At 34.7% G+C, this 18,350-nt stretch overlaps 1 protein-coding gene across 1 annotated transcript; it reads left to right on the top strand.

The window, feature by feature from the left end:
* Window positions 1-3,908: 3,908 nt before the first annotated feature.
* On the top strand, window positions 3,909-18,198 carry LOC120356160 (gastrula zinc finger protein XlCGF57.1-like). Its single transcript, XM_039445023.1, has 5 exons — window positions 3,909-4,007; window positions 6,070-6,186; window positions 8,559-8,733; window positions 12,045-12,166; window positions 17,184-18,198. The coding sequence occupies exons 1-5, from the start codon at window positions 3,909-3,911 to the stop codon at window positions 18,063-18,065; spliced, it is 1,395 nt and encodes a 464-aa protein (XP_039300957.1). The 3' UTR covers window positions 18,066-18,198.
* The last annotated feature ends 152 nt before the right edge of the window (window positions 18,199-18,350 follow it).

Below are 18,350 nucleotides of genomic sequence, written 5' to 3' on the forward strand. Positions count from 1 at the left end.
GTTTAAGGCGAGAGCTATGAGGTAAATGTATGACGGAACTATGGAGTTATTAGTAGTATTTGGGATGTGGTTAAATAGGGCACGGTATAGGGTGTAAGCTATAGAGAATAGGGTGCAGGGTATGAGGTATACGGTATAGGTATAGGGAACAGAGAATCAATAATAAGATTATTATTCTCTACAGCAAATAAATATCTGCTCAATAATCCGCAATCTGAGAATTGCGCTCTAGCTCTCAGCAAGCTGGACCTGCTAGCTAAATACAGTATATCAATTTCAATTGTGTGGTAATTATAGTTTAGAGGATAAGGTTTCGGGTGTCGGATTTCTGAATCGCGAGCCTGCAGCTGCGAAAGGATTTTCAGCAATTCTGAAACTGCTAAACAGGATTTCCACGCTAATCTGATGACTGCGCGCCGGTTATTAAGGGTCAATCTGTGACTGCCCTTAAGGGTATGGGAATCACTCTCAATCGTCCGAAACGCTTTTAAATTAATAGTCAGTATGTCGACTATTATGAGAGGATAGAAAAGATTTTTCACAGACACAGTCTGTAGAATAATATCGGGAAGACAACAGTCTGTCGTTGTCAGGGTAGGAAAGGATTTTTCCAGGATTTTCCACAAGGAAAATATCGAGTCAGAGACTCCTAATTCAGGAAAAGATTTCAATAGACTTTTCCAAGTAATTGCTAGTCTAATGACTACCACAAGATCGATCTCTAATTTGCAACTGAGATCACGGGAAAATTCGTGAATTTTCCACAGGGAAAACCAGCAAATAATATTTGCTATTAAAGAAGACAGGTTTCTAAAAATTTTAGAAAGGATTCGCGGGTCTGAAAACCCGCGACTAGGACGATCTCGAATCTGAAACTGAGATCAGGAAGGATTTTAACACAGGAAGAATTAGGAGAAAGAAAGAGAAAGGATGCCGCAGTCTAGAAACTTCGGCGAGGAAGTCCTCAAGCTGTACCTGAGAGCTAGAAGGATTTTAGAATAGGGAAAGTGAAGAGAAAGAAAGAGAAAGGACGTCGCAGTCTACCAACTTCGACAAGGACGAACTCAAGCTGTACCTGAGTTCTCTAGGAAATGATTGGAATTTTCCTACTTGGAATTACAGCAAGTCAGAAACTGCTAAGTGAATTTAAAATACAGGGCCACTCTATAGTATGAAAACTAAGCAAGGAAAATTTACCATGAATGATAATAATCTCTCTACAAGGATAAAAATTAATCGAGAAAACTATTCTCAAAAGGAACAGGGATTTTCCCACAAGAATAAAAATTAATTGAGAAAAACTATTCTTAAAAAGGACAGGGATTTCCTACAAGAATAAAAACTCAATGGAGAAAAATTACTCTTTAAACTAAGGCCACCTTACTACAGAGAAGGAAAATATACGGACTACCAGTCCTGACATACAATTACCTGAAATGACGTGGATACTGATACGGAGAATAGCGAACCGATCCTCACTTCCCGTATTATAATTAAAAACGTCGTGAAGCGACAGAGTAGAGGCTTAAGAATCAAGCCCTCAAAAATAATCTGCTAAAGAGCCTAGCTAAATTTCCCCACTCAACTATTTGTAACACAAACTTGAGATCCTTACAGGTTTCAAAACCAAGGATAACTCGTTCACCCCCAGTGATACGAATTTAGGAAAAATAACCAACAAGAAAAAATCCCCCAGAAGTTCTATCTTCAAATACAGTCGGCAATTCGACATACAATATTCCATTCACTAAAATACAGAATAGAATATTAACCCTCTAGTACACCACTATTAGGAGCGCCGCTCGGAACGCAGCCGTACATGAACCCGTTCACCGAACAACTGCCTCTGTCTCAGGTCTTCTTGGAGCTGCACCGGTCGCTGAAAATTAGAGCTGGGAAAAGAGCTTCCTGACCAATGAGAGTCTGAAAAGAAGATCACGCCACTGTCATGTGACAGGGTTTGACTCAGCTGCTCCTGATGCTAAGGGTTTTATTTATTTTATGTGTTAACAAATTTCTAGGAATTTTATTTATGAGAATGTTGCAGTTGTGATCAAATTGCCTTCTGCTTACTGAGAGTTTGGAAAATCATATTATAAATTGATTTGTAATTAGTGGTCGAGTATTGTAGCTGAGTGCACGGGGTTGTGGTGAGTGTTTGGATTTATTAATAAATGGGATCAAGTTTTTAATATATTGTTGTCTGATCGTTAGGACGTTCATTTCTTGAAAAATGGCTCTACTGGGATAAATCCGAGGTTTACCCAAAGCTGCTCGGATCAAAAATTTCTGTAGAGTGAAAACTTTCTTCAAATGAGTACCTATCATATGCACCACCCCACACTTCCAAACAGTAGGTGATGAAAAGCACTCATGTGCATATGCTAAATAGATATTTCTAATAATGGCACACGGTTTGCTAACTGGTTTATTTTATAAGAAGTGTTAATCAGATACTTCAATTTATTACAGAGATATAGTGTATGTGCAGTCCATTTTAAATGATCGTCCAACATAACACCAAGTTATTTTATTGTTTTTACTTTTTCTATTTCTGGACATGTGCAGTTGAAATTTTCATGACTTCCAGTACTGTGCATTCCAGTTTTAGATTTGAGTTTGGTTGTCCAAAAGGGAGAGAAGGTGATAAACTTGGTTTTTTGTAGTAAAAAGTCAAAATATGGCTTTTTAACCAAGTATGAATTGAATTTAGTCCCGTGTTGGCTGATTTAAAAACGTCATCCCAATTTCTATCATGGAACAGCAAGGCTGTGTCGTCAGCAACTGAAATACCTAATGTTACAGTTTTTTCTACCAGCAGTTTCTTCTAGAGAGAACCCCCCAAACATTTCACATTTATGATGACCGGGGTAGTTTCTACCAGGGACAGGAGAGACACATTCCTCTAATATTTGAAAAAAGGTTTTATCAACCACCCCCACCCCCAAAGTGAAAGTCTAGTAAATTAAAAAAATTCTTAATCAAGTTAAAACTAAGCCTATAAAGTTGGTTGAAATATTGCTTTATTGCAGACAAAATTTAAGCATTCTATAGCTTGTTATCAGAATAATAATGAGTAGGCCTACAAAATCACTATTTTTTAAACAATTGAATGACAAATAAAATTCTACTCCATTTCATTCAATTTGTTAAATTTCCATGTGCCATGGAATAGGTAAAACTATCAATCAGACAATGGATATAAGCAGATCTCAAACATGTGAGGCAAGGCAATGGTTCAACAATCACAGGCTGAAATTGAATGAAGACAAAACCCAGGTATTATAGTCTGTACAAAGAAAAATGATATTAGACTTACAGACAATGCCCCAGTGAAATTACTTGGTTTCTGGATTGACAGCAAATTATGTTGGAGTGATCACTTAAGTAATGTCTGCATTAAGCTGTTACTCACTAGGGTTACTCACTTGCTGCTTAAATTGAGGAACATTGTCTCTGCAAACTACCTGCTTATACAGTATAGGCCTATCACGCATTGATTCATACACATGTCACATATGGCCTCCTAATGTGGGGACACACTCCATATTGCAAGGATGTGCTACTGATTCAAAAAAGAGCTCTGAGAATAATGACGTTCTCCAATTATTTGGAACATTGCAGGCCGCTGTTCAGAAAGCTTCAAATAATGACTGTTTACAGCCAATATATTTTCGTTGCATTGATGCATGTGAGGAAGAATAATGAACAAATGAAAAGGAGAAATGAGGTCCACAACTACAATACACGGTCAGCAGGGAACCTGGAAATTCCACGAACTCGATTGACAAGCAATCAAAGGAGCTTCCAGATAGCAGCATTGAAGATCTTCAACAAACTTCCGATGTTCAGGAGATTCGAGAAAGCCCTGAAAACCCAACTTCTTGAGCGGCCCTTGTACTCGCTCAATGAACTGGAGGAAGAGACACTTTTTACCCGGCTGGGTACACGACTATGACGCGGTCTATCTGGCACCCCCAGTCAACGACCCAGACATCAAGTATCAAGTAAGTATCAAAGGACAGGCCTATGACTTGATATGCTATTTCAAATACCGTTGGTCTGAACCGCTCACCATTTCTTCCCTATCCAAATAGAACAATTGACTAAACCCATACCTTGACACCCACCCCCTATATATCCTATGACCTCTACAATACATTCAAATAATCTTGTCTCAAAAATTCTAGTGGAATGTTGCTCAATTGATGATTACATTATTATACACGTCAGGACATGACATAATTCACTCTGACAATGGACAGTATTAGAGGAGGCTGTGGTTTTTTACTGCACGAGGTCTACTGTTCACAGAACTACGAGTGTTTATAGTGTAAAGTACAATATTCTGATAACTCTGATTATTTGATTTACTCAAGTAATTCCCTAATTACCTGAGGTTTTAGAGTTCTTTATACTCTTTTGAAATATTATCCATAGAAAAGTTTATTTTCTATAGTAATTCTCACGCTTTCGATACTGCTGTTTTGATACTCCAACTTGTGAATCGATAAAAGTAAAGTATCGAATCTTCCGACACCGATACCGATACCACCGGTATCGGAGGCAAAATATCGATACCAGTAAGTATCGAAACGTCCCTTGACCCTTCCCTAGAACAGACAAAGACAACACAACAGTGAAGGAGAGAAGTAGATAAATATAGAGAACAACCCCAAAAGCCAAACCAGCGAACAAAGGATTAATTTATATTTTGATTTAGTCTCCAGTTAGTTATAATAACGTTAAAATCATGGAATCTATTGTAAGTATCACTGTATATTTTATTATTTATGTAAGTCCCTTTTGTTGTTTTGTTATAGGCTATAGGCTAGTAACATATTATTTTTAAAGCATCAAATAATACGAATATAGGCTATATAGGCTAATAGGAGAATAGCCAACTTGACTAGGTACTCGAGATACCAGACAGAATAGAATTGCTGCCTTTATTTTTTACCCAGGAGGGCGGTGTTAGGGCGCAGCCGGCCCTCTCTTACACTCAACCCTCAAACAGACTGTAAAAGATCAATTAAATTATTATTCCAATATTTCATGTTGGGTTGAGCCAAAACGATATGAAATCTTTAATTGAAATTTGAATATGTGGCTAAAGTTGAAAAGTATAACTTATTTCATTTATTTATACGTTTAGGCTATTTATACATTTATAGTTACAATAACATTCTCAACTATGAATATGATTGGGAGGTCCACGTTATTATGGCTACCTTAATGGCAGTGGAGAGTGGAGAAAGATAGGAGAGCAGCGTTGCCAATCCTCTGCTTTGCCACTGCCTTCTATAAAGGATAGGTGATACTAGTATATCTGATGTATGGTAATAAGGCAATATTACCTGTTCATTCTTGTTTGAAATAATAAATAATTTTTATAGTCATTAATGAATAATTCGGTTTCTTATTGCCATGAACATATTTTTTTCTAATATTTGAATAATGAATTTTCATATCTGAGATTAGCCTAGATATCTTTTTTCATTAGGGTTACTCTTGAAGAGGTTAGGTTAGGCTATAAAAATGTAAGTATACCCTTTTCAAATTTGTTTTTATTTACCGTACCATAAAATTTAAAAAAAAAATGGGTACTTAAATTTTTATTTCTTTCTATTAGCCTAAATATGTTGTTAATTATTACTATACGGTATCTTCTACATTGTTAAAGAACGATCTGGTATCGTTGCAGAGCTAGAAGAGGATAGCGCTATTAGCATGTCTACATACATTGTTGTGTCATCACAGGAAAAGGCTTCGAGCATAATTTTTGGATAAAATTGAATATCCATTATTAATTCATTTTCTTGGCGAATAGAATATTATTGATCATTATTTATAACAAGAAAGAACAGTTGATATTACATCAGATAGACTGTACCGGTTTCAGCTATCCTCTATAGAGGGCAAAGAATTGACAACATTGTTCTCCTATCTTTTCTTTCTGCCATTAAAAGGTGGACCTCACTATAAAATTCAATAAAGGTACAAAATAAACATCCAAGCACTTCATTGATTCTTGTGCTCTATTAAACTGGTTTCTTCCCGTTTTTGAAGGTGGATCCTGAGCCATCAAAGGTCTCTGATGAAGGGCCAGTAGAGGTATCAGACATCAAATACATCATTGATACAGAAGACAGGCTTGGCGAGCTGAAACTTCTCAAAGCAGAACAGGTAACATCATTATTTATGCATGCAAGTATTTATTCGGGGACGCGGCAGTCGAGGCCTGCAACCGTCGAGGACTGCGACATTTGAGGACTGATTTTCAGTCCTCTACGGTCGCAGTCTTCAACTGTCGGGGCTGTACAAAAATTAAAGATTCCTCAACGGTATTTGTAAAAATTCATTGATTGTATAATCAATAAGATATTTTGTATCATCATCACCATAAGACAGTATTAACCAATAAAAATTTCCAAATTTGTTTTTTTTTTAAATTAAAAAAATGGGTACTTGAATTTTTATTTATTTCTATTAGCCTAAATATGTTGTTAATTATTACCTTCTATATCTTCTACATTGTTAAAGAACGATCTGGAATCGTTGCGGAGCTAGAAGAGGATAGCGCTATCTGCATGTCTACATACATTGTTGTGTCATCACAGGAAAAGGCTTCCATCATAATTTTTTCGCCACACTTGGATGTAATGAGCTGGTTTACGTGCGTCATATGGAGGCCGAAAGTGATTGTTTTCCGACCAGGCCGGTAAAACTTTACGGCCCTAGGGCTGTAAAATGACCTTGAATAACAGCTGATCGTGTCCGATCTCACAAAAATCATAGAGAGATAATCTCATAACGACTGTAATAATCTATATAATTATGTATCGTGAATCGCGGTATTATGTCTATAATATATTTTATAAATTACTGTTTCATAATTTAATATTATTTATTATTGTGTTTTTGATATCAAACAATAGAATACGATGATATCTCCATAGCCTCAACAATATAATGTTGGCTGCATTGTCCATTGTCAGAAAGGTACATATCGCAAGTACGGTATTTAAAAGTGAAGAATCGAATTTGAAATCAAAGTACAATAATTGTATCAATATTTAAAAGTGAGGTAGAGTAATAATTGTTTCTTTTTTATTATCGAATTCCACTTCTTAATGCAATACAATCAACAATAATAATAAGAAAATACAGCAGAGATCTGAAGTTTAAGGTAAGCCTACTGGTGAAACTCAGCCTTGACTGAAAAAATTCCTAGTAATTTTTTCGTAATTCATTATTAAAACTTTTAGATAATTTTTCTTCAATATTAAACCATATAGAGAAAACATTAGGCCCACTCAAGATTGAATCTTCGAATGTTTTCTCTATGATTTAACTATTTTCAGAGCAATATTTTGTTGTGAAAATGCCGGCAAACTGGCTTCAAATTTGCTGCTATACACTATATTATAGTAGCCTACATACGTTACCTGACTTAGGTAATTCAGAGTGAAAATTTTATTGTGAGAAAGATAATGATATTAATTTTAATAATATAAGTCATGAGCCAAAGTATGTTGTACGCTTTTTAGGAGTGAAGTAAACTTTTTTAGAAGTCCAGTTTACAGTGTACAGTATTAGGCCTACGTGTATGCTAAGTGTTATCAGTCAGGCCACTATGTTGAACAATACGCAATGGCCGAGAGCGTAAAGGCGTAATACATCAGAACTCAAAGCTCAGTGAATAACAAACATGATCTAGGTTCGAATCTCGGTCAATGACTTTTTTTTTGTCGATGAATTTCGACTTTTATTACCTATTTTTTATATTAGTTACCGTAATTTAAATTTCAATCAATTTTTTAGATATATTTTGAAACAAAACTGTGAAATATGCAATTATATTAATTTTTTAATCACATTATTTCAAAATAGTAATGAAAATTCTATTCATCCATCTATCCATGATATATTGCATCGGGCGCAATGCTCGCGCCTAATATTAATAGTATAAAAATATGGTCACTATTGTAAATTATTAATTAGTAATATTGAAATTAATTGACAGTAAAAGTTGTCATAACCAAGATTCAAACTATCAAAATAGGCTGTTTGAATTTTATTTATTTTTTAATTTCTTATATATTGGGAAGTTTTTTTTTGGTGTGGCGAAAAATAGCGTTCGCACCATGGGCAAAAATGCATTTCCGGCTCTCAATCTTTTCTAGTCCTCGGCCTACGGCCTCGGACTTAAAAACCGATTTCGAGCCGGAAATATCTCATTTTCGGCCCTAGGTGCGAAATATACTATTTTGATACATACAATTGAAAATTCATTATTAATTCATTTTCTTGGCGAATAGAATATTATTGATCATTATTTTTAACAAGAAAGAACAGTTGATATTACATCAGATAGGATAAACCAGTATTAGCTACACTCTATAGAAGGTAAAGAATTGGCAATGCTGTTTTCCTATCTTTTCTTTCTGCCATTATTAGGTGGACCTCTATAGGATTCAATATGAGTACAAAATAAACATCCAAGCACTTTATTGATTCTTGTGCTCTATTAAACCGGTTTCTTCCCGTTTTTGAAGGTGGATCCTGAGCCATCAAAGGTCTCTGATGAAGGGCCAGTAGAGGTATCAGACATCAAATACATCATTGATACAGAAGACAGGCTTGGCGAGCTGAAACTTCTCGAAGCAGTAAAGGTAACATCATATGCATCCAAGTATTTATTCAGGGACGCGACAGTCGAGGCCTGCAACCGTCGAGGACTGCGACATTTGAGGACAGATTTTCAGTCCTCTACGGTCGCAGTCTTCAACTGTCGGGGCTGTACAAAAATTAAAGATTCCTCAACGGTATTTGTCAAAATTCATTGATTGTATAATCAATAAGATCTTTTGAATCATCATCACCATAAGACAGTATTAACCAATAAAAACATCAATGCAAAATTTTCCTCTATTTTTCAAAATCTTGCAAATTAGTGATGGATAGTATCCAGTTCACTTCAATAGATAAGAATTCAGTATGCTCCAAAGAAAAGCTGCAAACACTTTTCGATAGCTTACGTCTTTTCACTTTCTATTAATAATAATTTTGAAAATTATGTTTGCATTAAAACATGTAAAACTGAAGAACAAGGAGAGTTTTTTCTAATCTTATTACATTGTCTTCCATAGAACGCACTGAAATGTGAATTTCCTCCATTTCTTAAACATGGATTTGTAATCTATAATGTACTGAGAATTTGACATCCAAGTTCGATACTTTACAAAAAAATCTGGTGTGGTACACTCACACAACTTACCTTGCTCATCGAACTGCAAGTCTCATTCTTAGACGAGAATAATTTAGGGGAATAACATAATGACGATTGGCGGCAAAATATTTGCAACTACGATCAGACTACTTTATATGTGTATATATAATTGTTTTCAGAGTACTTTTTCCTTTGTGTAAATTGTGAAATTCGATGATTTTTTCAAAAGTCGTCAAAACAGCTGCTCTACAGATGAAATATCTCGACTATGACTGTGTTATTTTTATAAACTGCTCTACCTACCTACCTCATGCACGAGAAGGAGGTTACAAAGTTCATTTCTCAAGGATGGGGTGGACCCCCCATTAGTTTCCCAGGAAAAAGACTCATGCCAGTTGATAGAGCTAACTAAACAGGGTATGAATTTGAAAAAAATCGGTCGTCATTTTTGAGAAAATCGTGAAAAACATGGTTTTTTAGTAATTATCTGCCATTTTTCTCAAGAATATTACGGAGCTCCTGCAATTTTCCCAAAAATGAGACTCATGTCAGTTGATAGGGCTTATGAATAGCTATGGTATAAATTTGAAGAAAATCGTTAGAGCCGTTTTCGAGAAAAACGTGAAAAACATGGTTTTTTAGTAATTATCTGCCATTTTTCTCAAGAATATTACGGAGCTCCTGCAATTTTCCCAAAAATGAGACTCATGTCAGTTGATAGGGCTTATGAATAGCTATGGTATAAATTTGAAGAAAATCATTGAAGCCGTTTTTGAGAAAACCGTGAAAAACCTGGTTTTTTAGTCATTATCCGACATTATTCTCAAGAATATTACGGAGCTCCTGGAATTTTTCCAGAAATGAGACTCATGTCAGTTGATAGGACTTATAAATAGCTATCCATGGTATAAATTTGAAGAAAATCGTTAGAGCCGTTTTCGAGAAAAACGTGAAAAACATGGTTTTTTAGTAATTATTCGCCATTTTTTCCGCCATCTTGAATTGAATTTTATTGAATTTATTGTAGTCGGATCCTTATGGTATAAGGACCTTAAGTTTAAAATTTCAAGTCAATCGGTTAATTAGGAATGGAGTTATCGTGTTCACAGACATACACACACACACACACACACACACACACACACACAGACCAACACCCAAAAATCATGTTTTTGGACTCAGGGAACCTTGAAACGTATAGAAAACTTGAAATTAGGGTACCTTAATTTTTTTTGGAAAGCAATACTTTCCTTACCCATGGTAATAGGGCAAGGAAAGTAAAACTTTTCCTGAAGCCTTTCGCTGAGATGACACAGCAATCTATGACGACATGTGTATCATGCATGTCCCAAGACCTGAAGCTGGCCTCTAAAGGTAGAACATGCATGGTATACAGTCTATAGTGAGGTCCACGTTATAATGACAGTGTTTGATTAGCAATGGTATTGCTATCCTTGTCTATCATTCAACAAAGCGGATAGCGCTATCTCTTTCTCGCTTTTCTCTGTTGCCAGATCGTCTTTTAACAATGCAGAATTAATAATCAATTGACAAAATATTTCATCCTAATTATGAAAATTCATTTTGAAATTATTGAAAAATATAATTTCTTGCTTAATAAAATAGAATTGATTATTTTAAACGAGAATGAACAGTTAATATTACATCAATAAACCTGTATCTGCTACCGTCTAAAGAAGGCATTGACAAGACAGAGGATCGGCAACGTTGTTCTCCTATCTGTCTCCACTGCCATTACAGTATAACGTGCACCTCACTATAGGCTTCGAACTAAAGTTTTTGATAGAATTGAAAATTCATTATCAAAACATTAAAAAATTAATTTCTTGACGAATATAATATTATTGATTATTATCTATAACAAGAAATAACCGTTGATATTACATCAGATAGGCTAAACCGGTATCAGCTATCCTCTATAGAAGGTAAAGAATTTTGGCAACTCTGTTCTCCTATCTTTTCTTTCTGCAATTATAAGGTGGACCTCACTATAAAATTCAATAAGATATAAATAAAAATATAAATCCACATACCCTTTTTAAAATAGTTCACTCACAACATGTTTCGGTTATATGATGCCATTATCAAGACTTGATACCGACATGCCATGAACATGGTGTGAGTAAACAATTTTAAAAAGGGACTTACTTCTTATAAAATGAAAAGAAAAGGATCTCTATTTGCTGGAAACATTTGCTCAGTCTTAGTAACGTAGTGATGTCAGTTAAGATCTAAATGTCTCAATTTAATCATAAGAAAAAAGATTGCATAAGAAGATATCCCAAGGTATAGGACGTTTATGTTCCAAATTCCATTGTTTATTTTTTATTAATTGATACAACAAGTACATCATCAAAATGATAGGGAGAGAAAAAATAAGGTAGCCTTGTGCTACTCCTCTCCCAAATTTAGATAAGGTTACACATAGTTCGAAATAGGTCAAGTCTTGTAGTTGTTCACTTCACAAAACAGTCCTAAATTTTATTATTTCCACAAAATAAACTATATTCAAGCCGATAGTCCCAGTAGTTCTTTTTCTTGACGCTATGTGATGCTGTTAGAGTCTCTCATAATGTGCCGTTCATATACACTCTCACTCGTTCAAGACAGTAATCGACAATAATCGGCTTGAAATAACAGTGAAATTTGGGACACAGTCTATACCAAACAGTCTATCCTCCGATGCTATCATCTCTCATCAATATAATTTTGTACACTTTTTATGTGAAATGTGCTCTCTCTCTAATAATTTGCAGTGTCAAGTAGTATGAACGTTTCGCTAATGTTTCAGAGATAACTCTACCCACTGCCTATGTCAAACTGTATCGCATTGGAGTGCTGGATAGAATTGCCAGAACCCTTCACCAAAAGCAGCGCTCTGATGACGATTATGATGATGTTGATGATGATTATGTAAGTGTTTTTCCAAATAATTTTAGATATAGACCTATGATATATTTTAATGTTCCCTTATATTGGGAGGAATTGATGGATTCCTGTTATCTGGCTCAGTCAGACTGGCTGGGTTATTTTGGAAACCTAAAATCGACCATGAAGAATGAGTTATCGAAAGTGGGTACTGAACATTGAATCACAAAATTTTGGAATAAATCATTGAACAGATAATTCATAAACTATGTTTTAGAATCAATTTATTCCATATAATCTCTCATAGTTCGATTCTCCAGTCAATCAATGAAAAACAACAACAATGCTAGAAGAGGATAGTGCTATCTGCTTTGTCGAATGATAGACAAGGATAGCAAGATCAATGCTAATCAAATACTGCTATCATAACGAGGACTTCACTATAGGTATTGGCAACTCTATATTTATTATCAATCATCCTTAGTTGAATTTGGCACAAAATCTCATTGCAATATACATGTGAGAATTATATACATTATGTAAACTTTTAATGTATAATACAATTACAAAAATTATATCACAACAATATTATAGATGTAATATTCAGTTAAGTGAAATCATTGTGCTGAATTACCCCCAGAACTCTCAATACAATTTTCAATGAGAACCATTTTGGCAACAGCTCAGGAATATGCGAAAATTTTCGACTTCCAATGATATTTCATCGACTACCAGAGTCGTCCCATTATTCAATGTTAGAACTATATTGTGAATGAACACTCTTACTTTCCTTGCACCATTACCATAGGTAAGGAAAGTATTGATTTCGAATAATATCAACATGTTGACGTTTGAAAATATAAATTCAACCTCCCCCATTAAAACATAATTGGACTCAAATTACTAGGTTATTGAAATGCACCCAATATGAGACCCTGTTGTGGTCGACGACGGCATTTATGCACATACAAAAACCCACCTTTAGGTGACATCGATCTATAGTAAGTTCCACGTTGTACTGACAGTATTCTATTAACATTGGTGTTGCTATCCTTGTCCATCAGTTGACAAAGCAGATAGCGCTATCCTTTTCTAGCTCTGCAGATTTTCCAGATCGTTCTTCAACAATGTAGAAGAATATAATGAATTAACAAAATACTTGATCTCAATTATCAAAATTTATTAACAAATCGAGAAATAATAAAGAAGGTTCAGAAATGTGTTAGAAATACTCCTTGTAAATAATCCCTTTTATGGAGAAAAATTATATTCAAGGGCTTTTGAAGTCAATGAAAAATAATGTATTGTAGTATAATATGAATGTATATTTGTGTCCAATTTTCTTAATTATTATACTTTATTGTGTTGACTGGTGTATATATAAAATTATTGTGATGTTCGATTAATGCTAATAAATTAAAATAATCACAATTATTGAATTCAACATTAGTTTTAATTTTTCTTCTTAATTTAATTATATTGTGAAGAATGAATGATTCAATTTACCTGCAAAAAAACTCATTAAGAGCAATAATTATGTAGATGTATGTACAGGAAATGGTTCTTTAGAGGAAATACTGCACTTATTGAATGCTAATATAATAAAATACTTGATAAAATATATAGATGAACAGAAACTAATACTAATTGGGAGAAAAATATCTGAATATTGTGCCTTGCAACATTTACCATTCCTAAAGGATTAAACTTGCCTACATGTTCTCAAACTAATACCCTAAAACATGATCCATACTACTAAATAGCTTAGTAAATTACTGTACTAATGCCTTGAATTATGTCTCCATATAAGTTTGTAGACTTATTTAATATTCCTTTATTTAATATATTCATTGAACAGCATGAGAGAAAGTCCTGTGGAACGGTATTTACCAGATTTTATCACACATATAGGGGAATTGCATCCTACAAATCTGTAGTTTGGGTTTAGTTTGATGTTCTGAATGTTTGACGATTGTGTAGGGTGTGATTCGAATGTTGAAGATAATTTATTGTACTCATATCTTTTTGTTCTCATAATGATGAATAACTTGTCACTTGTATATTATGAAATAGGAATGTAATATTATTTATAATAAATTTGAATGTTTTGATCATTTCCAATGATCTTCCACAGCAAATTTAAGTCCCATCATTTTATTTTAGAACAACAGGGTTTTCAATTTGGAACAGAACCCAACTGTTTGTCCATTGTTTAAATAACAATCGATCCACGAACACTTGAATTGCGAAATTACAGCAGCTGTTGAAAATGTTGTCCATCCATTTCAATGCACTTACTAACTATTACGTTTCACCATGTTCCTGGCAACTCTTGTTAGCTTTTCTCTGTCTCATGATAGCATTAGTGGTGTCTAGTGATGTGGATCGGGAATATTCCCAGTGGGAAGGAACTTATGATTTGGCAATATTTCCGGGAATATTTCCGATGCCAGGAAATTTTGGGAATTTAAGGGAATTTATAAAATTGATCTAAAAATGATTGAAATTGATCAATCCCACTCATATTTTACATCAATATAATCAATAAATTATCATTCTATTTGATATTGATCAAGCTCAGCCACATTTTACATTGATATAATCGATTAATCATCATTTTTTGAACCTGTTTTTGCTCACTCACTGTCTTTTAAATACTCGTATAGTCCAGTCCAAGGGTAGTAAGGGGGTAAACATATCGAAAGTCCTCACTCCTATCCCCTGTGCTAAGGTGGTGGGGGTGTTTTGAAAGCGCGATATTTTGTTTTTTGCAAATATCTCGAACAATATGCACATTTTGGGAATTTTTGTCGAACACAATCATAATATTAAAGCTCACAAATTATCCTACAAGTTTCAATTCCAACATTTTTCCATATCTCTCATAGTTTTCTAGGTATGAGCTCTCTAAGGTATCACATTTTGCAGAAAAACCCTTCCAGCTCCGATTTTTTCATCTTTTTGGCCTTATAACTTTTTAACGATTCATTGAAAAAATCCGTGCTAATCATGGGCTCATAGAGCATCATATTCTCTTCAAGTTCATCTATGGTCTCATTATTTTACGCATCTCCCAACGAATGTTGCAGCCGTTATAGTGTTGAGTGTGGAATCTTCAGTTTAACAACAATAGATCAATTGTCAGGGAAATTTGGAGGGAATGTTTGGAACACAATATTTGACTTCGCAGCTTTGTTTGAACTAGTTGGAAGGTGAACATATCAAAAGTCCTCATCCCTACTCCTTGAGCTTAAGGGATGAGGGTAGTTTAAAAGTTGCATTTTTTCATTTCTGGCTGACACGCATGTAACTGGGAGAAAATGCATTTCAGCGACATGGCTAACGAAGTAAAAATGAAGCTAGATAAATTTCCTACAAGTTTTTTACAGTAGAGTTTTGTGATAACTTCTTTAGTTTTTGAGATATTCACTTTTAAAAGTGTAAAATCTTTGAAAAGACAGTTATTCTTCCAACTTTTTGCACTTTCAGGGCTTATTACTCAACAGCAATGCATGGAAAAACATTTTTACACATGGGATAGGAGTGAGGACTTTTAATATGATTACTCCCTTACTATCCTTGAAAGAAGAGCTACGGGGTCAAAAATTGTGTTCCAAAATTTTCCCTCTATAATCTTCCATTTACTGGTCTATACGAGTATTTAAAATACAGTGATTTGTGGAGCATTCAATTCTCTTCAATTTAATGTATTATTTCATCATTTTATGCTTTCCATCAATTTTTATAGCAGCTTTAGTGTTGAGTGTTGTAGGAGTGAGGAATTTTTATATGCTTACCCCCTCACTATCCTTAAAAAGACTGCGAGGTCAAAAATTGGGTTCCAAACTTTTCCATCTATATCTTTTTGAGCATTCGTTGCCTGGACTAGTATCTTATTACAAGTTAAGTGAGCCTCAATGGCCTCAATGACTCTTGAAAGGTTGTGAGCTTATTGGTTGTGAGAATTATTTTCTTTTTAATATTGAATTAAACTCGATTACGCTCCTTGTTTTAGTTTAGCCTTTTTTGCTGTATTTTATGATTTCTAATTTTTGGATTTATATTCTACTCTAATCTTTATTTAGGTGTTCAATTATTTCTGTGCGGAGGAAGTGGATAGAATCATGCAATAGAAGTTAAATTACACTAAATACTTTGTTGACTTTGTTTACCTGATTTGCAGGCATTTATTTGTAAGAAAAAAATCTTATTCAACTTGTAATAAATGAAAGTAGCATAATAATAGTGGTGCAATTGAATGATTTATCAAGTGCTCATTTCTCCGTTCAGTCTATGAACTTCAAATTACTGTTTTATTTGAACTTACTGCAATTTAAAAGTTATTCATCCTCATATTTCTTACATAAATCTGTTGTATAACAGGTGATTGAGACCTTGTGTAACAAAAAACGACTTTCGGTCATTTTTTATGAAAGAAATCATAAATTTCCTTAAGTTCCCATAAATTCCCGGGAATTTATGATTTTTGGGGATATGTCCCTTAAATTCCCTGGGAATATCTCCTCGATCTTATATTCCCGGGAGTTTTACATCACTAGTGGTGTCTATAATCAATTCCTGTGGGGTATGAGGATTGCTCCGGTAAACAAAATTTCTTTAAGCAGCTCCACAGGAAAAAGTCAAAACATGACAGATCAGGGGATGTGGTGGCCACAATCCTGTTGAAATGGTCCCTACATAAAAAGTCCTGTAGCGAATTCCTGAGTTCAAAAGTAAATACTTGACCTTCACTAGTTCAACCGCTATGCACAACGAATGAATAGCCATCCCTACTCTAGCTCCAGTCATATAAAAATTAGAATCAGTATCTAACAGTTTCACAAAAATCATGCATTTTCCAAATAAATACATTTAGTTTCACAAAAATCATGCATTTTCCAAATAAATACATTTAGTCCAGGCTAATGAGCAACGGGTTCTGTTCTAAATTAAACACTCTGTATATTGTGAATGTGCATTTTTGTGATTTGTCATGTGTGAATTACATCATTTGCTGATTGATTGAAGTTCTTTGATTGATATTTGAACCTTGTGATTTTAGGAACCATCATCAGCTGATAGTGGGAGTGATTCGTCTGCAGAAGAGGAGGAAGAAGGAAAAAATGAAGAAATGGTAGGAGAGGGGAGTGTTTCATGCAAGACTACTTCTAAAAAGCTTCATCAATGTAAATTCTGTGCAAAGAGCTTCTCTCAGAATTCTAATTTGACTGTTCACATCCGTACTCATACCAAAGAGAAGCCTTATCATTGTACAGTCTGTACAAAAACGTTCTCTCAGTCTGGTCATCTAACTATTCACATGCGTACTCACTCCAAAGAGAAGTCATTCCAGTGTACAGTCTGCACCAAAAGGTTCTCTGTTTCTAGTAGTTTGACAGTTCATATGCGTACCCACACCAAAGAGAAGCCATTCCAGTGTACAGTCTGCACCAAAAGGTTCTCTGAGTCTGGTGCCTTGACTAAGCATATGCGTACTCACACCAAAGAGAAGCCATTTCAGTGTACAGTCTGCACCAAAAGGTTCTCTGAGTCTGGTGTGTTGACTAAGCATATGCATATTCACACCAAAGAGAAGCCATTTCAGTGTACAGTCTGCACCAAAAGGTTCTCTGTGTCTGGTGATTTAACTGTTCATATGCGTACCCACACCAAAGAGAAGCCATTCCAGTGTACAGTCTGCACCAAAAGGTTCTCTGTTTCTAGTAATTTGACAGTTCACATGCGTATTCACACCAAAGAGAAGCCTTTTCAGTGTACAGTCTGCAACAAAAGGTTCTCTGAGTCTGGTCATTTAACTGTTCATATGCGTACCCACACGAAAGAGAAGCCATTCCTGTGTACAGTCTGTACAGGAAGATTTTCCCATTCTAGTAATTTAACTCGTCATATGCGCACTCACACCAATGAGGGACCATTCCAGTGAACAGTATGTAGAAAAAGTTCTCTCAGTGTGGAAAAATGAATCAACATAATATGCGTTGTCACACATCAGTTTAGAATGTCTGAGTTTCTTCTCTATTGGTGTGTTGTCTGTGTAATATCTCTCCAATATTGTTCCTATTAAAAAAACTAATTATTCGATAGATTTGCATTGCAAAATAAGTTGACTGGATGTTCCATCCACAATAATTGTGAATCAATTCTTCAAATATCAATATAGTGTGTATAACATAAGTTGTGACTTATGTTGCCAAATTGTGCAAAATTT

The sequence above is a fragment of the Nilaparvata lugens genome, unplaced genomic scaffold (genome assembly GCF_014356525.2).
Source record: "Nilaparvata lugens isolate BPH unplaced genomic scaffold, ASM1435652v1 scaffold5999, whole genome shotgun sequence".
NCBI lineage: Eukaryota > Metazoa > Arthropoda > Insecta > Hemiptera > Delphacidae > Nilaparvata > Nilaparvata lugens.

Bases quoted from the DNA above. Each gene is read 5' to 3' on its own strand.
- LOC120356160 (XM_039445023.1), top strand. From the start codon at position 3,909: ATGAACTGGAGGAAGAGACACTTTTTACCCGGCTGGGTACACGACTAT. The intron at 6,187-8,558 runs GTAACATCATTA...CCGTTTTTGAAG, and splicing joins AACTTCTCAAAGCAGAACAG to GTGGATCCTGAGCCATCAAA. The intron at 8,734-12,044 runs GTCGAGGACTGC...CTAATGTTTCAG, and splicing joins GACAGTCGAGGCCTGCAACC to AGATAACTCTACCCACTGCC.